At 42.9% G+C, this 26,581-nt stretch overlaps 1 protein-coding gene across 2 annotated transcripts; it reads right to left on the bottom strand.

Annotated features, from left to right (window-relative positions):
- Positions 1-232: 232 nt before the first annotated feature.
- Positions 233-26,162, bottom strand: Edem1 (ER degradation enhancing alpha-mannosidase like protein 1). 2 transcript variants are annotated; one of them, XM_027931746.2, is made up of 12 exons: positions 25,493-26,148; positions 20,479-20,551; positions 17,152-17,255; positions 15,739-15,910; positions 14,560-14,743; positions 12,023-12,197; positions 10,352-10,472; positions 9,726-9,896; positions 7,036-7,109; positions 5,548-5,644; positions 3,005-3,208; positions 233-531 (listed from the first exon to the last, which is right to left on the bottom strand). In XM_027931746.2, the coding sequence occupies exons 1-12, from the start codon at positions 26,008-26,010 to the stop codon at positions 442-444; spliced, it is 1,983 nt and encodes a 660-aa protein (XP_027787547.1). In that variant the 5' UTR covers positions 26,011-26,148; the 3' UTR covers positions 233-441. The 2 variants fall into 2 exon arrangements, with proteins under 2 accessions (XP_027787547.1, XP_071462027.1); XM_071605926.1 differs by lacking the exons at positions 5,548-5,644; positions 7,036-7,109 and having other exon boundaries at positions 25,493-26,162.
- Between the last annotated feature and the right edge of the window lie 419 nt (positions 26,163-26,581).

The raw sequence follows: 26,581 nt of genomic DNA, 5'->3' as shown, positions 1-26,581 counted from the left end.
ATAGGGATGCCAAGGGAACTTCAGGCCCTTTTGCATAGAAATTCCATTCCCAATCCTCTAACCAAGAGGTGGCAATACTGTAGAAGGGCAAGTGCTGGCAAAGCCAGGAGACTTGGGCCCCAAATATGAAGCTGGGAAGATCCATCCAAAGATGCCCCACCTATTGTGCTCACTAACATCAGCATATCAACAGAAGCCAATTTCCGTGTACCTTCTCATTTCAAATTATAACTTTAAGAAAAAGCAGGGCATTTTATTGAACAGAAGGAAAACACTGAAGTGTGTAAGGATTAACCCAAGGTGTGTAAGGAGTTGGACAGGAACTCCCACACTGTCACAGACAGCCAGATGCCACCCCTTCCCCTGCAGACTGGATGCTGGCGTGGTCTGGTTCAGGTGTTTAGATTTGGTTTAAGATGAGGTCACACAGAGGAGAGCAGATCAAATCAAGCCAACCATTTGGTCAATCTGTCGCATGTAGATGCTCTTTAGGGGCAGGGAGTACCTCCTCTCATCAGGAACACGATTGCACTAGGAAGACAAAAATGAATACCAAATTAAAACCCACCAGTTGACCTCTTGGGAGATGTGGTTGCATGACCTCTTGGGAGTTGGCCTCCCCACCAGGCCATGCACATGCCCAGAATCTGGACCCCTCTGATGGGCCTGTATCCTGGCACTTGACACAATGGGATCAGTGAGTATGGCAGGTCAGAGGTCTCTTCTCTCTAAAAGAAAAGGCACTGCCTGAGACTAAACCCAGCTCCACTGAATAAACCCAGGGTTCCTCAACCCGGGTACTACTGACATTTGGGGACAGATAACTCTGTTGTGGGGAGCTGTCCTGGGTATTGTAGGACAGTAAGCAGCATTCCTGGCTTCCTGCTAGAGACCAGTGACAATTCCCAGCCCTCAGTTGTGACAACCCAAACTATGTCCAGTCATTGCCCAGTGTCCCTGGAGGAGCAAAATCACTCTCTGATTCAGGATCACTGATGAAATGTAATACCCTTACTTTATGGGTAAAGAAATGGAGATCCAAGGAGACCAAGGCATTCACAGTAAATGCTTAGCAGCCAGGAATAAAAGCTGCATCCCTTGGGTCCTTTAATCTATCCAGAATTTCAGAAAATACTTCAGCTTTTTGAAAATGGTGTGTTTTTCTTGAGTTATGTTCTTCTCGTCCATATACAATCTAAAAGCTTAAGAGTACAATTTTCTTTTTATTACAGGCACTCCCCTCATACACTCAAGGACGATGTGGTTCTTGCAACTCAACCAAATGTATTATCCCTGGAAACAGCTGTCCACATGCATTCCTTATACAGTTCTTCCCCAAAGCATTTACCCAGGGCTCTGCACTAAAACTCACAGAGTAGTGCACATCCCCCAAAGATCAGGACCTCAGCCCTTCTGTTGGTCCCACATTCCCTCACACTTTTATAGACAAATTCTTCTGCCTGAATATCCCTTCTGGGAAGCTCCTCCTCATCCTTCAAGCGCCAGCTCAGTGAATCCTCCCTGATTTTCTTACAGGTTGCTCCCAGCCCTTCAGTATCCCCAGCACTACTAACATACACCTAGGGAGGAGTTGGCCTCCCCACCAGGCCATGCACATGCCCAGGATCTGGGCCTCTCTGATGGGCCTGTATCCTGGCACTTGACACAATGAGATCAGTGAGTATGGCAGGTCAGAGGTCTCTTCTCTCTAAAAGAAAAGACACTGCCTGAGTCTAAACCCAGCTCCACTGAATGAATGACCCAGATGCCACCATGTCTTTACTCATCTACTAAAAGCGGGTTGTTGTAAGAAATATAGGAAGCATGTAGAGCACTGCCTGGCACACAGTGAGCACGATGTGCTGCCGATCATTAACACCCCTCTTCCTTTCCTTCACAACTTTGCTTTGTTCACTTCATCATACTACATGGCCCTGTGGAAACTGAGGTGGTCTACCTGTGCTCTGGCCTGTTGATTTAGTTCACAGAATGATGGGAAAACTTTCACAAAAGGAAAGGTGCTGAAAGGGTGCCCCCAACCAGGCAACCAGTGTGGGAAAGGGGCAGACCTGACAATGAGGCTTTTTCTGAGAAGACAGGTGGCATCCAGTGCACTGTGGGACAAGATCTGAGATTTCAACTGGTCCAGGGTCCATTTCCTGATCCTTACTTTCAAACCATTCTTATGATTCAAACCAACACAACCCTATGGGCCTTCCATGAAGGCCTCAGGAACTTGCATTTCCACATCTTCCCACTGTCCACCAGGAGAACCTGGGTGTGCTGAGTCCAGCACTACTGTAAATAAAACTGGAAACCCAGTGTACTTTGAAAAGCATCATCAGGGACTGGGATTGTGGCTCAGCGGTAGAGCGCTCGCCTAGCATGTACGGGGGCCCTGGGTTCAATCCTCAGCACCACATAAAAATAAGTGAATGGAATAAAGGTATTGTGTCCAACTACAACTAAAAAATAACATTAAAAAAAAAAAAAAATCATCATCAGCTGTAACAACTCTGACTGCTCTTCCCTCTCCTGCTGGCAGGTGACTTTGCTGGACCTCTTTCATTGCCCCTGCAGATCCACTCTCCATCCACTCTGGCACCCAGGAGGACAACCTAATGGATTGCATCAACAGGCTCCTTTGCCTTCTGGCTTCTCATGCACATAACCAAAGAGAAGTTCCAGTAAGAGATCAGAAGGAGGAGGAGGGATCAGGTATTGCCTACACCACATCCAAGCAGTGGCCCGTTCCATGGCCACACCTCACACATGACACTCTCCTTCCAAGATGCTGTGGCCATTGTCTCCACTGCCCTTGCAGCCAGGTAACTGCTGCTGCTCCTGGTTTCCTTACACCTAGATGACACATCTAAGTCAATGGTCCCTTTATGAAACAGCAAACTGAGTGTGCCATTCACTTTGTTAGGGACTCTCAGTGCTAAAGGAATTAGGTTTTTTCCTCTTCCTCCACATGCATACCACTCCTGGAAATGCAACTCACATTAGAGCTGGAGTTGAGGACTTTTAACTCTTGAGGTTTTGGCCTGTGCACAAACTTTCCCTCTTGGTCCTGTCCTCTATCTTCAGAGAAGAATTCCTTCCAAGGTGATTCTCGAAGATGTTTGTCCACGGATACAATGTGGCCCTCTGTTGTAAACATGTATTTCGATCCAGATTTGTGTACTGGGTTCTCCTCATCAAATAGCTAGAGGGACAGAAAGAGAAAAAATGGCTCAGTGGTACAGTATTTGCTCAGCTAGCATGCATTAGGACATGGATTCAATCCCCAGCATCCCCCCACACCAAAAAAATAAAAGATATAACTGGCAACTGTGAGGCTGTGGTTGTGGCTCAGCGGTAGAGCGCTTGCCTAGCACATACATGTGAGGCCCTGGGTTTGATCCTCAGCACCATATAAAAATAAATAAATAAATAAACAAAATAAAGGTATTGTGTCCAACTACAACTAAAAAATAAATATTAAAAACAAAAAAAACAAACAACTCGCAACTGTGTACTTCTGACTAATTCATAGAAGAGTGTCCCAGCTACTCAGACCAGACTTGCAAGAAAAGGCATCAATTGGACACTGGTTTCAAGGCAGGATCCACCTATTTAAACTCAAATGCCTAGACCTGTCCCAACCTCCATATCCCACCCACACCCAGAGACTGAGAAACCCCCCGGGTTAGGACCCAAGCACACATGGTCATGGGCCCAGCCCAGAGACTCATACATTTAGCTCAGTCTTGAGTAGGGCTCTGCAGCCACAGTGGCTCACAGGCAGTCCTTTCCAGCAACAGCAGATGTGAAGGGAATAAGAGAAGGTGCAACGGGGCATCAGGAAAAAACTAACCCACTATGGGTGAGTCGGGGAGAAGGCAGGTGTTCAACAAATGCTGAATGAAGGAAAGCAGCAGTCTCACCTTATCCATGAGGGACAGTTTCAAGACATTCCACAGATGCCCAGAATCACAGACAGTACTAAACTCTACATATACTGTTTATTCCTACCGAAAATTCTATGATACAATTTTATTTACAATTAGATGTAGTAGGAAACTAGCAATAATAACTAATAATAAAGTAGAATAATTGCATAACAATATACTGTAATTAAAAATTTAAACTTGTGAATTGTTTATTTCTAGAATTTTCCATTTAATAATTACAGACTACAGTTAAACTCAGGTAACTAAAACCATGAACAGCAAAACCACAGATAAGGGGAAATTATTACACAGAAAGTTTATGGGTGACCTAAACTAGTTTACAGATGAAAAGTGAGTCTTGACATAGCTCATGGGAAAAGAATGGGGTACAGCCTAGGTTTTTTTTCCTCCTAGACTGGGTTCTTTCCCCTTGCACATGCTATGGGGTCTCCTTCCTTTATTCCAGAACTGGTCCTGTTAACATCCTTCTGACACCAATGGCTGCTGGCTGGAGAGGCTTAGCCAGGCTGCACTGAGAACAAGACCTCTGCACACCCAGGGTACAACCACAGGCTACTGGCTACTGTCCTCCCACAGGCTACATGGTCTGTCAGTGGACACATCACCTCCTCTCTGGGCTTCTGCGGAAAGCAACCAGTCAAGAGAGTGATCTGGAACCATCAGACCAGTAGCTCCAAAACATGGCTTTGTACAGAATCACTGGAAACACTTGTCAAAATCAAATTGCCAAGTCAACTTGAAAAAATTCTGACTTAATAAGGGCCCCACAGTGATTCTGACCCAGCCAGCTCCAGACCTCGGAACCACTGAAATGGATGACACAATGGATCAGTACTGTTGCTACCTCCGAATCCTCCAAGCAGGAGCCCCTGACGCTCTGCATCTCCAGAGAATTCTCTGTACGTGGCCATACCAAGTCAAGTAGCAGAGAAGGAAGGAGAGCAGCTACATACACAAATGCAGAGCAGAGAAGTGGAAAGAGCTCAGGACAGGAATGAGGAGCACCATTCCAGCCTCAGCTCTGCACGTAGTCACCCCAAGACCTCAGGAAAGCCATCTGAACTCAATGTAGGCTGTGCTTTCCAAAGGAAGAACAAACATGGACTAAGTGATGCCACAGGTTCTTTCCAGGTCCAGAAATTCTCCCTGTCCACACATGCACAAGTGTGTGCCTGAGGGTGTTTTATGGACAGAGACAGCTGGGCTGCAGGTCTTGGGCAAGACCATGTACAGAGAGAGCAGTGAAAAGGAGTCATAAATGCCACTCTCAGGCTGGGCTGGAGTGCATGCCTACATTGCAGAGAAACAAAAAGAAAGGAAAAACATAAAAAAGCTAACAAAAACCACTGCTTTTCTTCTCAGAGAAGCCTTCCCAACCACTATGCACACAGCTCCTAATCAAAAGTTTATTTATGTTTCTCTGACAACTCCTCCCCAAGGTTTGCAACCATGAAGTACTAGCCATAGTACTGAAAATGCTGGCATTCCAGAGTATGCACGGTGTCCAGCACACAGCAGTGCCAAGAATGCTGCAAAAATGCCTGCTCTGAGCCATGCTAAACAGCCTTGGTTGATCTTTCAGCCCACATACCAGGTATAAGTATTTACAGGTCTCACTGAGAAAGAAGCTCTCCATCCGGTCCTCTTTAGACTTGTCTATAACGTGGTGCAATGTGGCATACCCACACCTGCAAAACAGATGTCTGGTCAGTCCAGCCTCTGCTCCTTTCCCCCGCTGATGGATATCAGAAGAGAAGTATTTTATTAATCTGATAACCAACCAAGTTACATAATACCATATGATGGATTAACTATAGGGCTAGGGTTATAGATCAGGGGTGAGGTGCTTGGCTAGCAAAGGCAAGGCCCTGGGTCTGATCCCCAGTTCCAAGGGGAGAGGGAAACCACTGCAAACCTATGTTATTTTGGAATGCTATTACTTTTTTTTTAGCCTGGATAGTTTGTAAATTTATTTTAAAAGTGTCAGCTGCTAAACTACCAGGTTAGTCCCAAGACTGGGGAAGGGAGGACAGTGCAAGATATTTGTCAAAGATACAATATGAGATCAAGAAAGTGATTGGCATCAAATTTAGAAAGATTGGTTTAAATTTTTAACACCAGTACCTAGAGAACTTATTATGTGGGTATTCTAAAATAGTATTTTCTAAGAAAATACTTATGATACACTGATGTATAAAAAACAAAAGCTGAGCTGGGTACAGAAACACATGCCTATACTCCCAGTTACTTGGGAGGCTAAGGCAGGAGGATCACAAGTTTGAGGATGACCTGGGTAACTTAATGAGACCCTGTCTCAAAATAAATAAAAAGGCTGAGGCAGGAGGATCACAAGTTCAAAGCCTGCCACAGCAACTTAGTGAGGCTCTAAACAAGTTAGTGAGACCCTGTCTCTAAATAAAATACAAAAAGGGCTGAGGATGTGGCTCAGTGGTTAAGCACCCCTGGGGTTCAATCCCTGGTACCAATAATCAATCAATAAAAATAAAAGGGCTGGGCATATAGCTCAATGCTAGAGCACTTGCCTAGCATGTATGTGGTCCTAGATGGAAGGAAAGAAGGAAGGGAGGGAGGTAGGAAGGGAGGGAGGGAGGGAGGGAGGAAGGGAGGGAAAACATAGTCAGCAGGTCACAAAACTGAAATATAGAATACAGTTTTATGCATACATACATATATGTACACATCATATATACAAATATATTTTAAAAGACTTTATATACTTAAATGCTGACTATAGTTATCTGTAGAGATCACAATGAGAATATTCTAAATCTTGGTATTTCCTTTACTCCCTAAATGTTTTTGTATGTTATTTGCATAACTAAGGAAAATGAAATTACTTAAAACAAAAACAGTCTGCTGAAACCTTATAGTTTTAAAAAAAGAGAGGAAACATAAAAATCAATTCCCATTATACTGAGATGCTACTACATCAAAAGGTAAACCATTTCCCCACAAAATTAACTCTAATGATCTTAGTTCTACAAATTAAAATACAAAGTAGGATATTTCCCCACAATAACTCAAATCACAGAGAAAAGAAGGAACTTAGAAAACTGACTTGACTTTTGTGTACTTTTCCAGACTCTGTAGAATGTCCATTCCTACATGGAGGTAGAAGGGATTCTTGGTTGCCTACAGAGAACACAAAGAGACTTTTATAAGGGCTGGGAAGACATGCTATCAACAACCGTCATGAGTGTAGGGTTCCCCAAGGAGACGTGTCACCAGCTGGAGAAGGGTTCAGCTCACTTCATCTTTAAGGTCATGTATGTGAAGGACAAGATGTCCTATCAGTCCACATCACAGCACACCTTTAACAAGGGTCAGAAAATCTGGTCTTGGGTAGAACAATACTCTACTTTGGCTCTCCTGATCCTCATCATGGTCAGAAATGAAACAATGCCCACCCTGACAGTACCACATCTGAGAACAAACCTAGTTTCTACCTTGCCTCAAAACTCCCTAGAAACCTTAGATACACGCACAGGAAACAGGACATTGGTCCCATCCCAATTATAGCAACATAAGGTGAGGCTAATGGAAATAAGCCCCTTAAAGTATCTATGGAAGGCCTCTATAATCAGTTCTCAGGTTGATTCAGTATTTAAAAAAAAAAAAAAATTGAGGGGCTGAGGTTGTCAACTTAGTAGTAGAGCACTTCCCCGGCATGAGGAAGGCCCTGAGTTCCATAATGCCTCTTCTGTCATATGCTCTTAGATGATTTTGGGGGGAGAGGAGCTGAGTGTGGTGGTTGGTGCACACCTATAATACCAGCAACTTGGGAGGCTATAGTAGGAGGATCACAAGTTTGAGGCTAGCCTTAGCAACTTAATGAACCCTGTCTCAAAAATAAAGACAAGACAGCTGGGCATGGTGGTGCACGCCTGTAATCCCAGTGGCTCGGTAGACCGAGAAAGGAGGATCCCAAGTTCAAAGCCAGCCTCAGCAATGATGAGGTGCTAAGCCATTCAGTGAGACCCTGTCTCTAAATAAAATACAAAATAGGGCTGAGAATGTGGCTCAGTGGTCGAGTGCCCCTGAGTTCAATCCTCAGTACCAAAATAAATAAATAAAGTGAAAATGACTTGAGATATAATAACTCAGAGTAGAGCACCCCTGGGTTCTAGTACCTCCAAAAGAGAAAAATAGGAAAGAGGAGGTAGCAACAGAAACAAAGAGGTATAAGCCCACAGGCAATAGAACTAAGCTTAAGAGAACTCAAGCACGCATGCCGTGCTCAGAGCATGCACAGCCACACTCCAGCAAGGGTCAGAGAGGCCACACTCCAGCCAGGGTCAGAAAGGCCATGTATGATATCACCTCTTCCCATTTTTGAGAGGTTCTGAAAAACTCTTGAGGTCTCACTTTAGGCATGAGGACTATTACCAGTTTCATAGGATTTCTCCTTTTTTCATCTAAAAGCAAATGGCAATGATTCAGTATAAGAAAATTTTTGAGGGGCTGAGGTTGTCAACTCAGTAGTAGAGAGCACTTCCCCAACATGATCGAGGCCTGAGTTCCATAAAGCCAGCAACCGCCTCCCTGTCCCTGCCCCAAAATTACTAAATAAATCCAAACTGCAGTACCATAGTACTACCACTAGAGTGTAAAACAAATCAGGTTCTACTTGGCCCATGCAGGCATCTGTCAGAGGCCTCCTGAGCTGCATGGGAGGGACAGCTTCTTGGAAAGTTCAGTTACTCTACTGTGTATGTGAACTGGAACAGACTCTCCATGAGTATGCATGTGTGACGTGCACAGAAGCATACATATCAGGGAGGAGACTTTCTACAGTTAGAATGACATTCCCTTTGGCACTAAAGCAACTGGATGAAAGGTGAACATCATGGGTGTTTATTTTTTTTTGTTGTTGTTTTGTTTTGTTTTAATGGTACTGGAAATTGAACCCAGGGCCTTGTGTATGCAAGGCAATCTACCAACTGAGCTATATTCTCAGCCCATTTTTTTTTTTTTTTTAGTATTAGACAAAAATCAGCATTCAGAAGAATCCCAGATGACTTCCTCTACAAATAAGTAACAGACTGTCTATTTTTCAGAATAATTAGTATAAAGACCAGGATTCCACAGCACACTGGAACTGAATTGCAACCCAGAAAAGGATACTTTGGTCAGAGTTGAAACATATTAAGGACAAAATTTTCCTCACAAATATTAGAAGAGGTGTGAAAAAAGTCCTATAGTAAAAACATGATTCTTAGCAAAATGTGAGGTTAACAACATATTTAGTTGGGAGGCCAAGGCAGGAAGATTGTGAGTTCAAAGGCAGCCTCAGAAACAGTGAGGCACTAAGCAACTCAGTGAGACTTTGTCTCTAAATAAAATACAAAATAGGGCTGGGGGTGTAGCTCAGTAGTTGAGTGCCCCTGAGTTCAATCTCTGGTATACTCCCCCCACACACAAAAAAAAAATCATATTTAGGCTGCATATATTACAGTGGCACATGCCTATAATCCCGATGACTTGGGAAGCTAAGTCAGAAGGATCACAAGTTTGAGGCCAGTCTGAGTAACTTAGACCCTGTCTCAAAAAAATTAAAAAGGCTGGGTAAGTAGCTCAGTGGTAAGTACCCTGGGTTCAATCCCAAAGACCAGGAAAAAAAAAAAAAAAAAAATTTAGCTGCAGATGCTCACTTTCTCTCCACCCTGTGGAACCCTGACAATATTACAAATAGGTAGTAACTCTGCCAAGTCTCTGTGAAACAACAAACTGTTCAACGAATGCCAGTACCTGGTAGAGGAGATATGTGGATTCCACCAACTCTGGTCTAAGTGGGTAGAAGAGAACATCAGGGGCCTGCAGCTGCCAGTTATACCTTTCAGGGAGGGCCCCATATCGTTTCCATATGGCATAGTAAAAGGCATGGAGGCAGATGGCATCTTCCACGTCTCCTATCAAAACCTAAGAAGAAGACGACACAGGTCACCAGGCTGAGATGCTTTCTCAAGAGCAAGAAGAAGTGACACAGAGGCTTTTGTCTGACCCCTGGTTCTAATCTGTCCTCACATAGCTGGAGATAAAACCAACCCAAAAGCAGTGGCCCAGACAGATGCACTCTGTATCTGGCCATCATATGCCACACTGATGTGAATGGCATGGCAGAGCTTAAATGACTCATGAACAAAAAACAAACAGCAGAAATGGATCATCCAAACATCCCATGCAATTACTTTGCAAGTCTGGTTCTGTACTTACATAGGTTGGCTCTGTTTAATATTCTAGAGTCTGATTTCACAAAAAATAATCATGACATGTTATGCAAATCCAGAGGAGCTAAAGAACACTCAAGAGATTGAGATAGGGGGGAAACAAGGTATGGAATCCCTTTCCATTGATTCATTATTCTTAGCAAATACCTGCAGTCCAGGGAAGAAGGCCTGCAGAGAGTCAATCCAGGTGTTCATGAGTTGCCCGCTGAACATGTTCACATTGACGTAGAGAGGGGGGTCTCCTTCTCCTTCATTACAGGCTTCCCGTCTGCAAATTCAAGCAGCACATGCAAAGGTGAAAAGAAAAAGAAAGTTCACTGAGAGCTCTAGCAGTCCCTGGTAGTTTTATTTAATCAGAATCATCATTAATTTTTCTTAACTCGTTTGGAGATAAGATTGCCACTAGCTGAATATACTAGAATGTAGCAGAAGTTAACATCTACTACAGAATAAAACGTATTTTGCAAAAATCACTTTGGCATTCAGATATAAGAATACTGCTATGTAACAGAATTGATACAATGCATGGTTCTATGTGGGATTTGACTTGAATGGGGAAACTTGGTTCTTTCTGTACAAAGACTTTCTTCTCATGGACCTGAAGGAATAATACATCAGGGCAGGACCCTTGGAGATTACTGCTTAGTTTAGATTGGGATTTTGAAAAGCAAAAACGACTTAATTCTAGCCAGAAACCCTCTTCCTTAAACACAGCACTCACACGAGTGCTTCCCACAATACCTAATGTAGAAATGAGTCCAAGAAAATCTTACGAAGCAGGAAGCTCAGTAGCCATAACCCACATTGGCCATTGAACACATAAATGTATACAAAAATAAACCTGGAGAAGAGTGACAGCAGAGTAAAAGCCACTGTAGCTCTGAATGGCTCTCCCTTTACATTCTCTCTCTCCTGCTATTTGGAATGTACAACCAAGAACAGCAAATAATGCTGTTTTAACAAGCTCAGAGGGAGTAAAAATGTGGTAACTGTCATTTCTTTCATCAGGTATAAAGACCAATCCTAGCAATTCTTCTGAAAGAAAAGGGATGAAAATAATGATTGCCTTGAATTACAGCTCTCTCTACAATTACAGCCACTGTTAGACATAGGGATGTGTCATCCCTTCTAATAGCGAGTGTCCACAATGGCTCCCAATGACCTCTACTTTCTGGTGGACACACTTATGCATCAGGGGTTGGTCTGGGTGACCAACAGTCTGGCAGAAGGGCTGGCACATCATTCCCATTTGAAGTCATGAAAGCACTATTCCTTCCCCTCTCCTTCCCCCTCCCCACCCCTGCTTTTTTTTTCCCTCTCTGTCCTCTCTCCCTCTCTCAGATCACTCATTCTAGGGAAGCCTGCTGACATGAACTCCCTACAGAAAGGCCTCTGACAAAGAACAGAGACTTCTAACCCATAGCCAGTGAGAAACGAAAGCCTGCCACCCCCACCCCCACCCCCACTAGTGAACCTCAAAGGAGATCCTCCAGCCCCATTCACGTTTTGAATGGCCATGACCCTGGCCAACAGCTTAAGAGCAACCAGGAAGACCCTGGGCCAGATCCATGGGCTCAGCTGCTTCAGATCCCTGTCCTTCAGAGACTACACAAGCTGATGTTTGCAATGATAAGCCACTAGATTTTGGAGTACTATGCCATGTGACAGATAACTAATACAGATCTTCACCCCCCAAATGACTGACAAACAAGTAGGAGAGATGGTAAGGTGAGGGCAGACACAGAATAGGAGTTTATGTTAATAAAAATGGGAATATTTAAAAATGTAAACTCTTCAAGTGACAAAAAGGAAACATACCCTCTTCTTAAGTAGTTTTGAATGCTCTGATATGCAGCATTAAACATTTCTAGGTCTTCTTTTTCTCCAAAGAGAATGTAGGACTTCAAGAGGTATTCATAGAAGGAGTCCAGCCCAGCACCCAAGCCACTCTGCTTTCCAACCCAGTCACCTGTCTGGATGTTCACAACATTGCCTGCAGAAACAAACAAGGACTTCAGTCCCCTTCATCTTGGGGGGAGGACAGTCCTCCTACTTTGACCTCACTGCTTTACAGAGCCCTCATCCTCACTAACAAAAAAGTGAATACGTGGCCCTAAAATTTTTATCAGTCCTATCAGTATCTTGAACAGCCTAAAGATCTTTCTGAATATATAGTACTGAAACACTGACATAATTTTGTTTTTCACTTTTCCCCCCTTTTCCACATTTTTTATTGGTGCACTGTGGTTATACATAATGATGGGATTTGTTATTACATTGTGTACATGCATACAATAAAAAAGGGGGATAAACACTTAATGCAAAGAAAAATAGGTTTTATCATTTTGCTTTTCCAGATTGGCAATCTATTTCAAAGTCCAAAGGAATATTTACAGCCCTTAACTCAGTACTGTCACTCCTGGGAATGTGTTCTGAAAAGATGTTTTTAAAACAAAAAGTGTAGCCAGGCACAGTGGTGCATGCCAGCTAGTAGGGAGGCTGAGGCAGGAGGATGTCAAGTTTGAAGTCAGCCTCAGCAACTTAGGGAGATTGTGTCTCAAAATCAAAATAAAAAAGCCTGGGGGGGGGAGGGGCTGGGTTGTGGCTCAGCAGTAGAGTGCTTGCCTAGCACATGTGAAGCCCTGATCCTCAGCACCACATAAATGTAAAAAAATAAAATAAAAATTAATGTATCTAACACTAACTAAATTTAAAAAAAGGCTGGGAATATAGCTCAGTAGTACTGTGTCCCTAGGTTTAATCCCCAGTACCAAAAGAAAAAATTATATTGTTCAACAGAAAATTATCTGTAACATCGAAAAAAAAAGAGAAATAATATAAGTGTCTAATACCAGAGAAAGAGTTAATAGATAATTATGTAAGCTTTTAAACATGGTGACTATGAAAATAAGATAAGTCAGAAACACTGGAATGAACTATCAAATGTAAGGCAGAATAAAAATCTTTTGAGTTTGTTAACATGCTATAATTTAAAATATATAACAGTTGCACATCCCAGGCTACAAAATTAAAAATTCATGGTGATACATGTAAATCATTTGGTGATGGACTGACAATTTAAGTGACTTTCCTTCTAATATTGCTGTTAAATATAAGAAATTTGTATATAAATTTTAGAATATAAGAAAAAAAATATGCAATCACTTGTGTGTGTGCATGTGACAATGGAGACTGAACCAGGGCCTGGTGCACCCCAGGCAGATGCTCCACCACTGAGCCACGTGCCCAGCCCCCACAATCTCTTTTTTTTTTTTTCTTTTTTGGTACTGGGGATTGAACTCAGGGGCACTTGACTACTGAGCCACATCCCCAGACCTATTTTGTATTTTATTTAGAGATTGGGTCTCACTGAGTTGCTTAGTGCCTCCTTAGTGCTAAGGCTGGCTTTGAATCCGTGATCCTCCTGTCTCAGCCTCCTGAGCCACTGGGATTATAGGCCTGCGCCACCGCACCCAGCCCCCATAATCATTTTTAAAAATCAAAACTTGAACCCACTACAATTCTATGGTTCTAGAGCAATCCACCAAATTACTTCCCAACACCAAAAGAAAACATGTCCCAAACAAGTATATGAGGGAAAAAAATCCATTGTGAGTTTGCAAAATAGATAATTATTAAAGATGAATGATGAATATGTAGGTGTTATTTGTTCATTATATTTTCTTTCTACTATTAATGTTTGAAATATTCCATAGTAATTTTTCTTAAATATTTATTTTTTAGTTGTAGCTGGACACAATATCTTTATTTTATTTATTTTTATGTGGTGCTAAGGATTGAACCCAGGGCCTCGCATGTGCTAGGTGAGTGCTCTACCACTGAGCCAACCCCAGCCCTCCATAGTAATTTTTAACTAATACATTAACCCAACATTCTCAAGGGGAAAAGCCCACCTAATATGGGTCTAATCTGGGCTTTCAATCTACCATCACACTTCTCAATATTTTAAAAGGAATTTATCCCATAGTAATTCTAAAATTCCTATATTTAGAACCTTATATTAAAGTAATAAAATCTGCCTCGTGGCTGTTCTTTTTATAGCATTTCCATTAACAATTTTCAAATGGAATATGCCAAGGGATCCAAAATGGAAGTGAGCTCTCCAATAGCATAAGCATTATTCTTTTCCATCAAACCCTACAGTCTCACTCTAAGCCAAAAGTCACATAAAGAATTTGGGTATGGAGACAATGAGGGCCACTCTTACTGAGTTGTCAGTTTTCAAATTCACTAGTACAGGAAGCAACAGTGAAGGAGAGCCCCAGCCAGAAAAGGTAAAAGGAGACGAAACCACATGTCATGTAGACCCAATGGCAGAAGAAGGGGTACCACACCTAATAATCCCGTGTCATTGCTCCGGAGGTTCCACAGGGCTTTCACTGCTCGCCTGGCCACCCACTCAAATGTGGAATCCCCTAATAGTCTGCTCAGAATCCCAAACTCCACCAGGAGAGAGCCAGCTCCGGCCGTACATGTCTCATTATTGCTGTCAGGAGGAACACCTGTCTTCAGATTCACCTGGAGACAGGAAGAGTGAAAGGTCTCACAACAAAATCCAAGAACCCATGGGCTGACAGGCCAAGTCACAGACCCAACACTCAGCTGATAAACCCTGAATGGTGAGAGTCAGCCCACCATCTGCCTGTTATACCCAAGATAAATATGTGAGTTCAGATTGACAGATACAATCAAGACAGTAAGAACACTGGAGTCTTGTCTCATTAATAAGAGCAAATCTTCAGGGGATAATTACAACACTATTCACTAAACCATCTCTTTCAGGCAGGTTTTCTTCATAGTTACAAATGCACCAGGCTCTGGGAATAGAGAAAAAGGCAAGTTATAGAATCATTTCTAACTTTTAAGTGAGCTACTATGAACTCACTAATGCTCAGCAAACAAACAAATCTAGACTGGGAGAGAAGGGAGGTTCAGCCAAAGTATGACAGTCAGTGTCATCATGGAAGCTCTGTGGTCTGGCAGTTCTCCCGGGTTACCCAAAAGGCTGACTCAATTCCCAGAGGAGCTCTGGCTTGGCAAATGAGACAAAGATACAATCTCATTCTACATTCTGCATTGAAATCAGCAGCTAATTTGCTGTTTTGTCTAATCTTTACTTGAAAGATCCATGTAAGAACATTCAGTAAGCTCCTACAATATACACGAGGACCTTTGGAGAAAGAGATCCAAGTCAGAAATGAAGACAAATTTCCCATACAACTTGGTAGCAGGGGATATAAGTCACAGGTATAAAAGGACTTGAGAATACTGAACATGGGAACATAAATTTCTTAAGGGGATGGATTAAGTCACCATGTCACTGTGTGCCCATCTCACAGTAGGTACTCAGTAAAACTAAATGAATTAAAACCCATTTACATTGTATTTAGAACCAAATTCTCCCAAGGACACCACTTACCTCTCCTACCTCAGCCCCATCCCTTCTATCAAAGAGTTTTAATTCAGGAAAATGGTCAGTTGTCAACCACAAAAGGCCAAACCAGTCTACCTACCCGAGGATAGGGGATCCCTGTCTTGGTGTTTTCAAAGGCAGGAAGGAGCCGCACAGCCAGGTCATGGGCCATGTGCAACAATTCATTATCATAATCCTTGATTGCCATGTCACCAAAGGGCTGCTTGGAGTCAGTTATTATTCTGTGGGCAGAAAGGAGGCTTCCCAGAACCCTAATTGCAGGAAGAACAAAACATAAAATGAAATACTGTTTCTTATATGTGCAAACAATCCAATTCAAAATGACAGAAGAATTCTCTATTTCCTTATGGACACTGAGCTGACTTGACTCAATGGTCTCCTGAAGTCCTTCCCAGCCCTAAAAATCAAAGTTCACAGCATTACTGACAGGGAGAAAGGGGAGTCACTCATCAGATTTGGTCACCTATACCACAGCACATTAAGAAAAGGTCTGACTGTGGCTGTAGCTCAGTGGTAGGGCACTGGGTTTGATCCTCAGCACCACATAAAAATAAATAAATAAAATAAAGGTGTAAATATTTTTAAAAAGAAAAAAGAAAGAAAAAGTCTGTACTAATTGGGTGTATGCTAACTGTTCTCAAAGTACATATTATCTAGTAGTACTATTAAATTATTCTTGATTTAACTCACTTGGGGGAAAATTTAGCCATATAAGAAACAGAAAAAGGTAAGACAACAAATACCAGGTAACTTGTATAGTTTGACCTCTGATGAACTTCATAGAGGAAAATGACCTACTGAGACACAGGAGGCACCACCCTAGATCTATGTCCGTATAGACCCTCAAGTGTCCCATTCCAATGGATTGTGACTTTTTTTAGAACAAACGATTTTGTAACTTTAATCTTAAATAAACATTACATCTAGAAACCAGAAATGTCACATAGTAATACAATTTTCAAAAAGTCTAAGTTAAATAGGAAAATAGAAAAAAGTCAAGATATTTCAAACTAAAGAAAGCAAGATAGAAAACTGGCTACAGAGCAGGATTCCAATACATTTAAGAGAGAGAGAGACATTAGTAAGAAACACACAAGAAGGAAATAAATCAAAATGCAAACAAACAGTGGTTTTCTGCGGGTGGGGAGATGAGAAGCTCTCGCTTCCTTTAGAAATATGAATGTATTTTCCTAGGACAAAGTGAAGGAAGGAAATGAGACCAGACAAGAGGGAAACCACGAGAGTCTGCACTAGAGGGACACCCATCTTACACAACAATGAAAACATGTTTGTTTTTCCGTTCAGTCTACAATGTGATTACTTTAAAATCAACTGTTCCGATTTTGATAAACACTAAAATGAACACGAGAAACACAGACTGCACCCTAACATGTATATGGACTCTCTACTTGGATCCTGGGGCTGGAAAACTCTCAAGGGAATTTATCTCCTTACACACACAGAGAAAGAAGCCTTTAATGCATTTTATTACCTTATTGTGGCCTCAAAGACTTGGACGGTGGAATCTTTGTCAAAAGAAACTGTGTTGATCACTAACTTGACTGCTTTCTGGAACTCGGATGAATTTCCCATTATCTTTAAAAAGAGGAACATAAACCATTATAGCAGCTCGAAATGAAACGGAGGCAGCATCTGGGCCACTTCATCTAAATGTCTGTACTGTATGTGGTTTTGCCACTGTGGGAGTGGAAACACAAAAGGGAGAAAAGCACAGTTATTTTCACAAATCTTCTGGGACAGATGGCAAGCCCGTTTCCTGCAACTCAAAAGTCCTAGCTCCAAATGGCAAAACTGTGAAAACACTTCCTCCTGGGATCTCTGGCACTCCTCCTCTTCCCACTCCTCTCTCTCTCCAGCTTCAGTCTGATTCTATTTAACATGCAAGAGATGTAGTTTCTAAAGCTTCCAGGATTAGTAAAAATAAATCAGAAAATTAAAGAAACAAAAATATGACTTTCCCTTTGCTCCTCAAATAAATCCACAGCTTGGGTGCTTGGTTTCCAGGAGACCAAGCATCTGGAAAACTGATTGAACCTGTTGCTTCTGTCCAGATGTCTGAACGCTTTTAAGAACCAGTGGGAATATTTTTTGAAGCACAGCATAAAACAAATGACATTTGAAAAAAAGAAAACATACAAATAATCAGCTGTATGTCCATGATTTTGGTTTTTGGTTGTTGGGTTTGTTGTTGTTGTTGTTGTTTAGGGGGAGGGGTGTTGGAGACAGAACCCAGGACAGAATCCATGCTAGGTAAGCACTCAACCACTGAGCTAAACCCAAAGCCCTCTATATCCATTTTACAAAGTTATCTACAAGTATGACTCCTGTTTGGGGTGTATAGTTATGTCAGACCCAGGTACGCTCCCCTATATTTAGTGCAAATTGGGCATAAAACTTTATACATTAACCTAAATGGAAATAAAATTGAACTGAATTGTGCTGAAAATTTTATGACAATATTAAGACTGTAATGACATCATAAGGGCACACACATATATCACAATGAAAAATCAAGAAAAAAAAATAATTCTTTCAGACACGACTGCCTTTGAGTATGTCTTCTTTTTAGCCCTAATGATTTTTTTTTTTTCCTCATTGTATTTGCTGTAATGTCAAAGCAAGTACAGAGGTTTCTTTTCTGGCTTTCAGTTCTTTCGTTTTAAAAGATTATGCAATCAATGTGGTGAGTTGCATTCAACAGTCAGGGACTGCTTCCCCCTACCCCCTGCAACCCTGAGTATGGCCGAAATACATCGGTTACAGCCTATTTAAAATGCTAGCAAAAGAAAAAAAACCTCAACCTATAACACCTGAAAAAAATCAGCCTACAACACTAACACATTAAAGGCTGGATGTTCTAGAATGAAAACCACAGAAATGGGTCTGTTTCCTTACAGATTTTCCCCAGCAACAATGTTTGAGCAGCTGTGGTACTGATATGATCTCAGCCCAAGCGGAGGATGGTGAAGAAATCCAGTGCCTCTGAATTCCACATTGTAGTTTGCCATTTTAGTCAGATAGCTACCAGTGTACAAAATCATTCACTCATGACTTAGGAAAGGTGGACTGGATGAGAGTTAAATAGGTTTCTTTACTGCAAGACTTCTCAGAGCCTTTTGAAATACTGATGTGCAACATGGGTCTTCAATAATCAGACGCAGAATTTCTTTGGTTCATTTAGGAACAAAATTCTTCTTTTGGGGACTATATCCTTGGAATGTTTGCTGGGAAATATTGGGTTAGTTGAAATTCATTTTTGAACAAAACTTTGCACTTCTACAGTATGCCAGATACTATCAAGTGTCAGGGAGAATTCTGCAAATGATAGAGATAAGGTATGTATTGATCATGGGGATAAAAGATTCATTAGGGATTAAAAAAAAGTTCAGGGACAAGTGAGCATTCATTTTTAAACCAACACTCTTAGGCTGAGTTAGCCTCCAGTATCTTCAACAATTTGCTCTAATTAGGCCACACTTACTTGTCTGGGCACATTTTGATCAGTGACGGTGGATGACTCAAAGGGAGCAGCAATGACTTCAGGAGATACTGGGAAACTAAATTGCTTTGCAACTACAGCCTAGCAGAAGGAAATCCAGGAGCCCAGACTTCCTATTAGACCAAGGGTCTAATCCTATTTCTGCTACTAATAAAATGAAAATGTAGAGTGATCTCTACAGTTCTTTCCAAATTCTAGAAATTCTATTACTAGCAAAATACAGAAGAGTTGTAATGCAAACATAGCTAGCATTACCCAATTCTAACTCCTAACAGAAAGCTTTAAACTTTTCTAAAGTATGTTAAAAGAAACCAGAAATAAATTATTAAATATAGAATTTGAGCTACATTGTAATGGGAATTTTCTAATGGTAAAGTTTTGATGGATGACAGAAAAGAGTTGGATTTTTTGTTTGTTTGTTTTTGGTACCAGGGATTGAACCCAGGAACACTTAACCACTAAGCCACATCCCCAGCCCTTTTTATAAAATTTTTTGTTTTGAGACACGGTCTCGCTAAGTTGCTTAGGACCTCACTAAATTGCTGAAGCTGGCCTTGAACTTACAATCTTCCTGCCTCAGCCTCCAGAGCCTCTGGGATTACAGGAGTGAGCCACCACACTGGGCTGAGAAAAGATGTTTTAAAAACATCACTAAGGAGATTTTATAACAATGCTAGGCTGCACTAGTCCCTGGGAAACTGTACTCATGAGGCAGCTGAGGCACACAGATAACCTGACAACATGCCCATAGTGCTTGTGGCCTGCCACCTGTGTCACAAAACTGTTCAGGTTTCCAGTTCCAGAGTCAATGAGGGAAACCAAAGGAAAGGGTGAAACAAACACCCCGAGAGCAGTCCAGGACTGGAATGGGTAATCTCCAGCCAACAAGAGGAGTGAGGACAGACAGGGCCTCACATGTGGGCTGGCAGCAGGGCACAAACACACTTCAGGAACATGTCCACCCTGAGATCTTTTACTCCTAAATTACTGATTCCAGAAACTGTATATATATCAATGACATTGTCTATGAATTCCTTTAGAGGAAAAGCAGGGAAATGGGGGAAACTGGTTCTCTATAAAACAATCATATAGTTCTTCTTCATTGTTTAAGATAAGCAATGCTTCCCCGGTCATTTAACCTTCAACCCTTCAACATTTCCATACAGGTCACTAAAATAAATAAAAGCCATCAAAGCTTTTAAGTATCAAGTTCCCTGAAATTCTCAATCCTAAGGGGAACATGGGGTTAACTCCAAAACATCTTAATTATCTCAAGTGAAAAAGAGGCTGAATACTTACTGCAAGTGTATCCAACGCATCGACAAGAGTCAAAGAATAGTTCCCCAGGACATCATTGATGTTCAGATTTGAACTGAAAAGTAAGTAAAATTAAAATTAAGCAAAGGTATTTGAAAAAAGACCATAAAACTAAACACCCATCAGAAATGAAAATTGCAAGCAATTCTTATTTATTAAGACACTAGTTGTGAATAGATTGGTAGGACAAAGATTTTCTATCTCAAGAGCAAGAGTTTCTATAATGCCTGTAAGTAGAGTGGAATCACAGAACTAGGAGACTTGCTTGGACAGTCCTAGGGTAGACAGAACTCAACAGGAAGTAAGGAAACTGAACAAGGGTCCTTTGCCCTCTATGAGTTAATTTGCTCACCACACAAAATTTCTTTGATCCTGTCCAACTTCAAAATCCTCTAAATTCACAATCATCAGGAATTAATAGAACAGAGAAGAGCCCCAAACCCTGCTTTGGTTCATGCTAAAAGATATCCCCTCGAAATTAACAGAAATAATGGGGAGTCTGTAGATGAGATGTTAGTGGTAAAAAGAGTATGAAGAAGTCAATTTTTTCACATGACCAAAGGATAGATGAGTAATACTGATACTGTAGCTGAAGGTATTTTATTCTTTTTGTTTGTAATGGACTGGAATGTGTAATTTCTGAATTAAGTATCATAAGTAGGTCATATGATGGGGTTTCTGCTAAACCTCCCACCTTCATAATCAATACAAATTTTCCATTCTGCAACAATAAGAAACTAACTAAAGGGCTGTGGGTATAACTCAGTGGTATAGCATTTACCTACTATGCACCAGGCCCTGGGTTCAAATTCAAACCCCAGCATCTAAAAAATAAAATAAAAGCTTCTTGCTATAATGCCCAGCCACTAATAATTGATAAGAGGGTGTATACCTGTAATCCCAGCTACTTGGGAGGCTGAGGCACGATGACTGCAAGTTTAAGGATAGCATAGGGAACTTAAGAGTCTCAAGATTAAAAAAGGGGCTGAGGGTGTATCTCAGCAGTAGAGCACTTTCCCAGCATATATGCGGGACTGGCTGGATTCCATCCCCAGTACTGAGGGGAATAAAAGAGTAGCCACAGTGGGGGAAAATGTATTTGCAATAACCCTAGTGGTTCCTTCTCTCCACTCTAGTTAGACAAATCTACTTAAAGATCTGGCATATTAGGCCAAATGTGGTGGAGCACACTCATAATCCCAGCAACTCAGGAGGCTGAGACAAGAGGATCACAAGTTCAAGCCCAGCCTCAGCAACTCAGCGAGATACTGTATCAAAATAAAAAATTAAAAGAGGTGAGGAGGTAGCACAGTGGTAAAGCAACCCTGGGTTCAATCCCCAATACTAAACTAAACAAAAAAAGATCTGCCATGTTCAATAGAATACTTTTAAAATTCCTTTCCAACAAATAATTGCTATATACATTCTCTTTAAAAAGTGTGAGAGCATGAAATTCTCATCATTCCATCTGCCAGCAGCTTACACTGTGGACTTGTTCTTTAGACACTCTTGCTAAAGTCTAGTCACCTGACAGCTCTTAAGGGCCTCAAACCAAGGACTCACCCTTCTAGCACAAGGTGAGAGCACACATCTTCCCAGTACAGCTGGCTGAACCACAACCAGACTCTCCATGAGTGAATGGCCACAGCATTCACCCCACATGGAAACTTTTGAAACACATCCTCTTGAAACAGAAAAGATGGAGAAAACTGTGGCCTCTGATAGAAAATATATATATATATATATATATTATTGAAGTAACAAAATCAAACTAAAGTGGTTTTTTTTTTTTTTTTTTTTTAAATTCCCACATACATTAAACCTATAACAGCTGTTCAGAAGTGTACCTGGTGCTGTGTAGGTACAGAGAGAACATGAGAAACAGTCCCTGTGTTTCAGGAACTAAAAATCTAGGGAGATAAGACAAAGGGACTTGAACATGAATACAAAACAGAACTGATTTCTCAGGCATTGTTAAAATGAGGACCAGCATCTCAGAGCAAAGGAACAAAAGGAGAACTGCGTTAATCTGTCACCTTCACACAGCTCAATGGCAATACACAAAAAAGACTAGACTGCCTCTGAAAGAGAATAGATTTTTAAAGAGAGGAAGAGAACATCTTAAATTAGGAATACCTAATAATTAGTCATTTGGGGGCCAAAATTTGGTTTGTTCATTTGCTATTTGCTTTTTGTTTTCATAGCAATATAACCGAGGAGACAGAAAAGTCATGTGCTCAAGGCCTGAATTTATAGTGAGCATTCACAGGATTACAAAAATAACATCCAACATATTCAAAGAAACTCTTGAATTTGGACCCTCTAATACAAATCAGAACTGTGAGAACTAATTCTGCATAGTGATCTATAACTGAATAGAAAAATTTGCTCTGTAAGGCACTGAGGTTTTATTTACATTGTGTTAACGCCCCATGGGACCCTGCCCTGTCATTCAAGACAGGCAAGACAAGCCCGGAAGAATGACAAAAAAAGATACACGTTAGGCACCCACGTTTTGTTTCTGTATTTTTTATAAAATATCCTAATGGCGAGTTCATCCTACTTTTTTGAAAAAATCATGAAAATACATTTGATTTAAAAAAAAAAAAAAAAGGTGTGCAAGCTGGGTATGTTGGCGTACACCTGTAAATCCCAGCAGCTCAGGAGGCTGAGGCAGGAGCATCACAAGTTCCAGGCCAGCCTCAGCAACTATAGTGAGACCCTGTTTCAAAAGAAAAAATAAAAAGTGCTGGGGATGTTGCTCAGTGGTAGTGTCCTGAGTATCACCAAAAGCAGATAAATAAATTATAAATAAAAAAACTGAAAGATTTATGATAGATTTGTGTGGAGGATGTGAATGTGCCCTACTGTTTCGAGCCAGAATGATAAAGCTGGGGTTCTAAACTTTCCTGCAAAGCACCAATGCCCAAGAGGAGTTAAAAGTAAGGGGAACATAGAAAATAAGCCTTTTCATTCTACTGCAGTGGTGTGAGGCTCTACTCGAGGCCACATGACCCCAGAATTCTTCCACCTCCTCAAATGTGTACCAATCAAAAGGTCAAATACCATCAGCCAACACATCTTTCCAACAACATACCTGCCTAAAAGCAACCTGACCTCAGCTCACACAAGTCACCACTGAATGGTCCAACCAAAGACTCATCCAAGACTTTTGCCTGAAATTAAGGCCTACATCACATATCATGCCACAGGGACCAGAGCATCAAATCAACCACCACCATGCTATGCTGAAGAGGGGCTCCCAATGCTCCAGAAGGTTCTGAAGGTTCATTAAGAAAAATATTAAAATGACATCAACTCACTATCCAGACCATCATATTCCCAGTGGAACATATTGTCACAATTCCCCTTTAAACTGTTTCCCAAATAAAGTGTTAAAAATGGACTGAGAAACAGTCTGGGAGAGAGAATAAGGCACTTCCTGAAAATGCTCTCCTCTTCTTGTCATACCATGAGCACTGGTGAGAAAATGCCATTAAGATCCAAAATATGTACACACACTTTAACTGCAATCATATAAAAAATGTGTAGGCATATGGGCAGCAACTGGCAGAAAAGATAAATTAAATATAACTGTCTGGAGGGACTTTAGGCTTTATTATTTTATTTTATTTTTTGCAAAAATTTAATGAAGCTATTCTCTCAAAAATAAATGAAGAAAAAAAAGTTGAGCTTGAAAGAAAATACATTTATAATAATAAAGTCCCCTCTGGTTAAGACAAATAACTCATTAATTCCTACAAGTATTAACTTCTACCAGTATTTTTTCAAAATTTAATAGTTTTTTTCTCAAACTGATATAGTAAATACAATCATATGTAAAAAAGACTGATATGATTAAGTGAGAAAAATTACTCATCAGTTTTCTACAGTTTTTGAAAGGCCCAGGATGTGCCCTCCTTGCCACACTAAATATCATGCTATCAAACTGCAAATTCAGACGTGGATGTGTAGATAAAAACCATCTGTAAAACTCTTCAGTGTATAGGCTTCCTTCTTAGAACCTAAAAATTGGATTCCACTGCTTTCCAAGGAAAACACAGGCCTCACGTGTTCCAAGGAACCCATATGTGGTGTCCAGGCATTGGGCAATTCAACTCCTCAGCTCCAACCTAAGACCAGGGAAACAGGAAGGCAGTCACCTATCCTGCCTAACAGGGTCCCCAGGAACTGCACACCTCTCCGCTCCAGGGAGGAGGAGCTGGGTGTGCTGCCCTCTTGGACTCTTAAGGTCTGCCTTAGCAAACAAGGCTAGTGAATGGGGAGGGCTGGGCGACCTTCCCTGAAGGCCGCTGGCAGCTGCAGCCACGACAGCCACCAGATTGGCATTTGTGGAGCGGTACAAGGCAGTGGGGTTGACAGCCAATTCAGAGTCTAAGAGTGTCTTGAGTGTCCAGACCCCATATCTGGGCCAGAATTTCTCTCCTCCCACCTAACTCAGACTAAGAAGTCCCCCTGGGGGGAGAAACACTGGAATCCCACTGCCTCCAGCTCACCGGATGGTTTTCAAGAAGTCCTTTCCAGGAATCAACTCTTCATTTTTATATAAAGAAGACCTGAGTCTGGCAATCTAATTAAAAGTGGGGAGGAGGGTCTTCTGAAGCTGCATTTACAAGGGCAGCATACATTCATTAGATAACGTATCCATCTGAGAAGGAAGATCCAAAGCCCCCCCAAAACCAGCTTTTGGCACCGCCACAGTCCCTTCCGGTCTCTGGTCCTAAGTATCACCATCAGTAAAAGTGTTGGACCGCTGTCCCTAAGTTCGCAGAGTCGCGTAGAACCAAGAAAGAGAAGAGCCGCCAGTCCACCCACGCACCCTCAAGCCCAGGAACCTGGAAGGGGTTCCCCCAGGACCCTAAAGGCCATGGCAGCCCTGGGGGCCCGGAGCGCGGAGGGCTGCACCCAGCCGCGAGGATGAAGGAAGCCCGCGGAGCGCGCGGCCCCGGGCGTCCGGCAGGCGCAGGCTACTCACGGGTCCCCGCGGTCTGGCCCCCGGCCGCGGCAGTGGATGGGGTTGAGCTCGTCCTGAGGAAAGGCGTGCGCCATGTAGTTGTCGTAGCCGAAGACGAACATGCCCCGCGCCAGGTCGCGCATCTGGGCACGCAGCTGCGGCGGGAAGGCGCCGCTGTAGCGCTTCTCGTACTCGTCCGGGCCGCAGCCCCGGCCGCCCAGCATGTAGCCCCAGTGAGCCGGGTCGCACACGCCCCGCGCGGGCCGCCGCGGGGTCCCCGGCCGGCCGGCCGCCACCCCGACCGCAGGCGGCTGCAGCCACGACGGCCCCGGCGGACCCCCGGGGACCCCGGGCCGGCCCACGGACCCAGAGGCGGGCGACAAGAGGCCGTCGGGGCCCCTCAAGCTCTGGAAGCCGAAGCTGAGCGGAAAGCGCTGGTAGAAGCCCATGCTGGGCCCCAGCCCGAAGACAAGCCACAACACTCCATGGAGGCCGAGCCGGAGAAGCACCAGCCCCAGGACGAGCGCTCGCCATTGCATGGTCGCGCGGCCGCCGCGGGCATTATTTTAAAGCGCTGGGGACCTCCCCAGCCGACCACCGCACCCTGCGTCCGCCCTGTAGTCCCGCTCACTTCCCCTTTAAGGAACTCCCCCGTGACGCACCAGGAACTGGCCCATTGTCCCCCACCCTCAGTTTCTCTGGCCCGGCCGACCAGGCCTCGCGTTCGCCCGCCCGGTAGCCCAGGATTGGCCCGGCCCGGGCCCGGCCTCGCGGGGCGCGGCCCGGGGCTCCTTCCTGCGCCATAGGCCGCCAGGTCGTCCGCAGTCGTGAGGCCCCGCCCCATCCTCAAGCCCCGCCCCCTGGGCAGTCCACAGTCCGGCTGCCTGGCGTGGCGAGCCGGGGTCGCTCGGGCTCCGGGCGAGGGAACTTCTAGCCAATGGGAGCGCGGCACGGGAGCACCCGTAGGATGCCGGACGGAGACGTAGCCTTGTGACCCGCTCGGTCCAGGGTAGAGCTAGACTCAGTGACTGTACGTTTGTCCAAGCTGGAAGTGGAGAAAGCCACTCCAGGTCTGAGTTACAAGTGGTGAAGCAAAGAGGAAGGAGTGGA

Source organism: Marmota flaviventris, chromosome 20, assembly GCF_047511675.1.
Source record: "Marmota flaviventris isolate mMarFla1 chromosome 20, mMarFla1.hap1, whole genome shotgun sequence".
NCBI classification, from domain to species: Eukaryota; Metazoa; Chordata; class Mammalia; order Rodentia; family Sciuridae; genus Marmota; species Marmota flaviventris.
The sequence above is the reverse complement of the archived record's forward strand: the minus strand, read 5'-3'. Positions and strand labels throughout refer to the sequence as shown.

What these genes read in the sequence shown, in the direction of transcription:
- Edem1 (XM_027931746.2), bottom strand. Translation starts at nt 26,010, where the DNA reads ATGCAATGGCGAGCGCTCGTCCTGGGGCTGGTGCTTCTCCGGCTCGGC. An exon ending in CAGGGATCCCCTATCCTCGG is followed by an intron (nt 14,744 to 15,738) that starts GTAGGTAGACTG and finishes TCCTGTCTCCAG; the next exon opens with GTGAATCTGAAGACAGGTGT. An exon ending in CAATGACACGGGATTATTAG is followed by an intron (nt 12,198 to 14,559) that starts GTGTGGTACCCC and finishes TTGTTTCTGCAG; the next exon opens with GCAATGTTGTGAACATCCAG.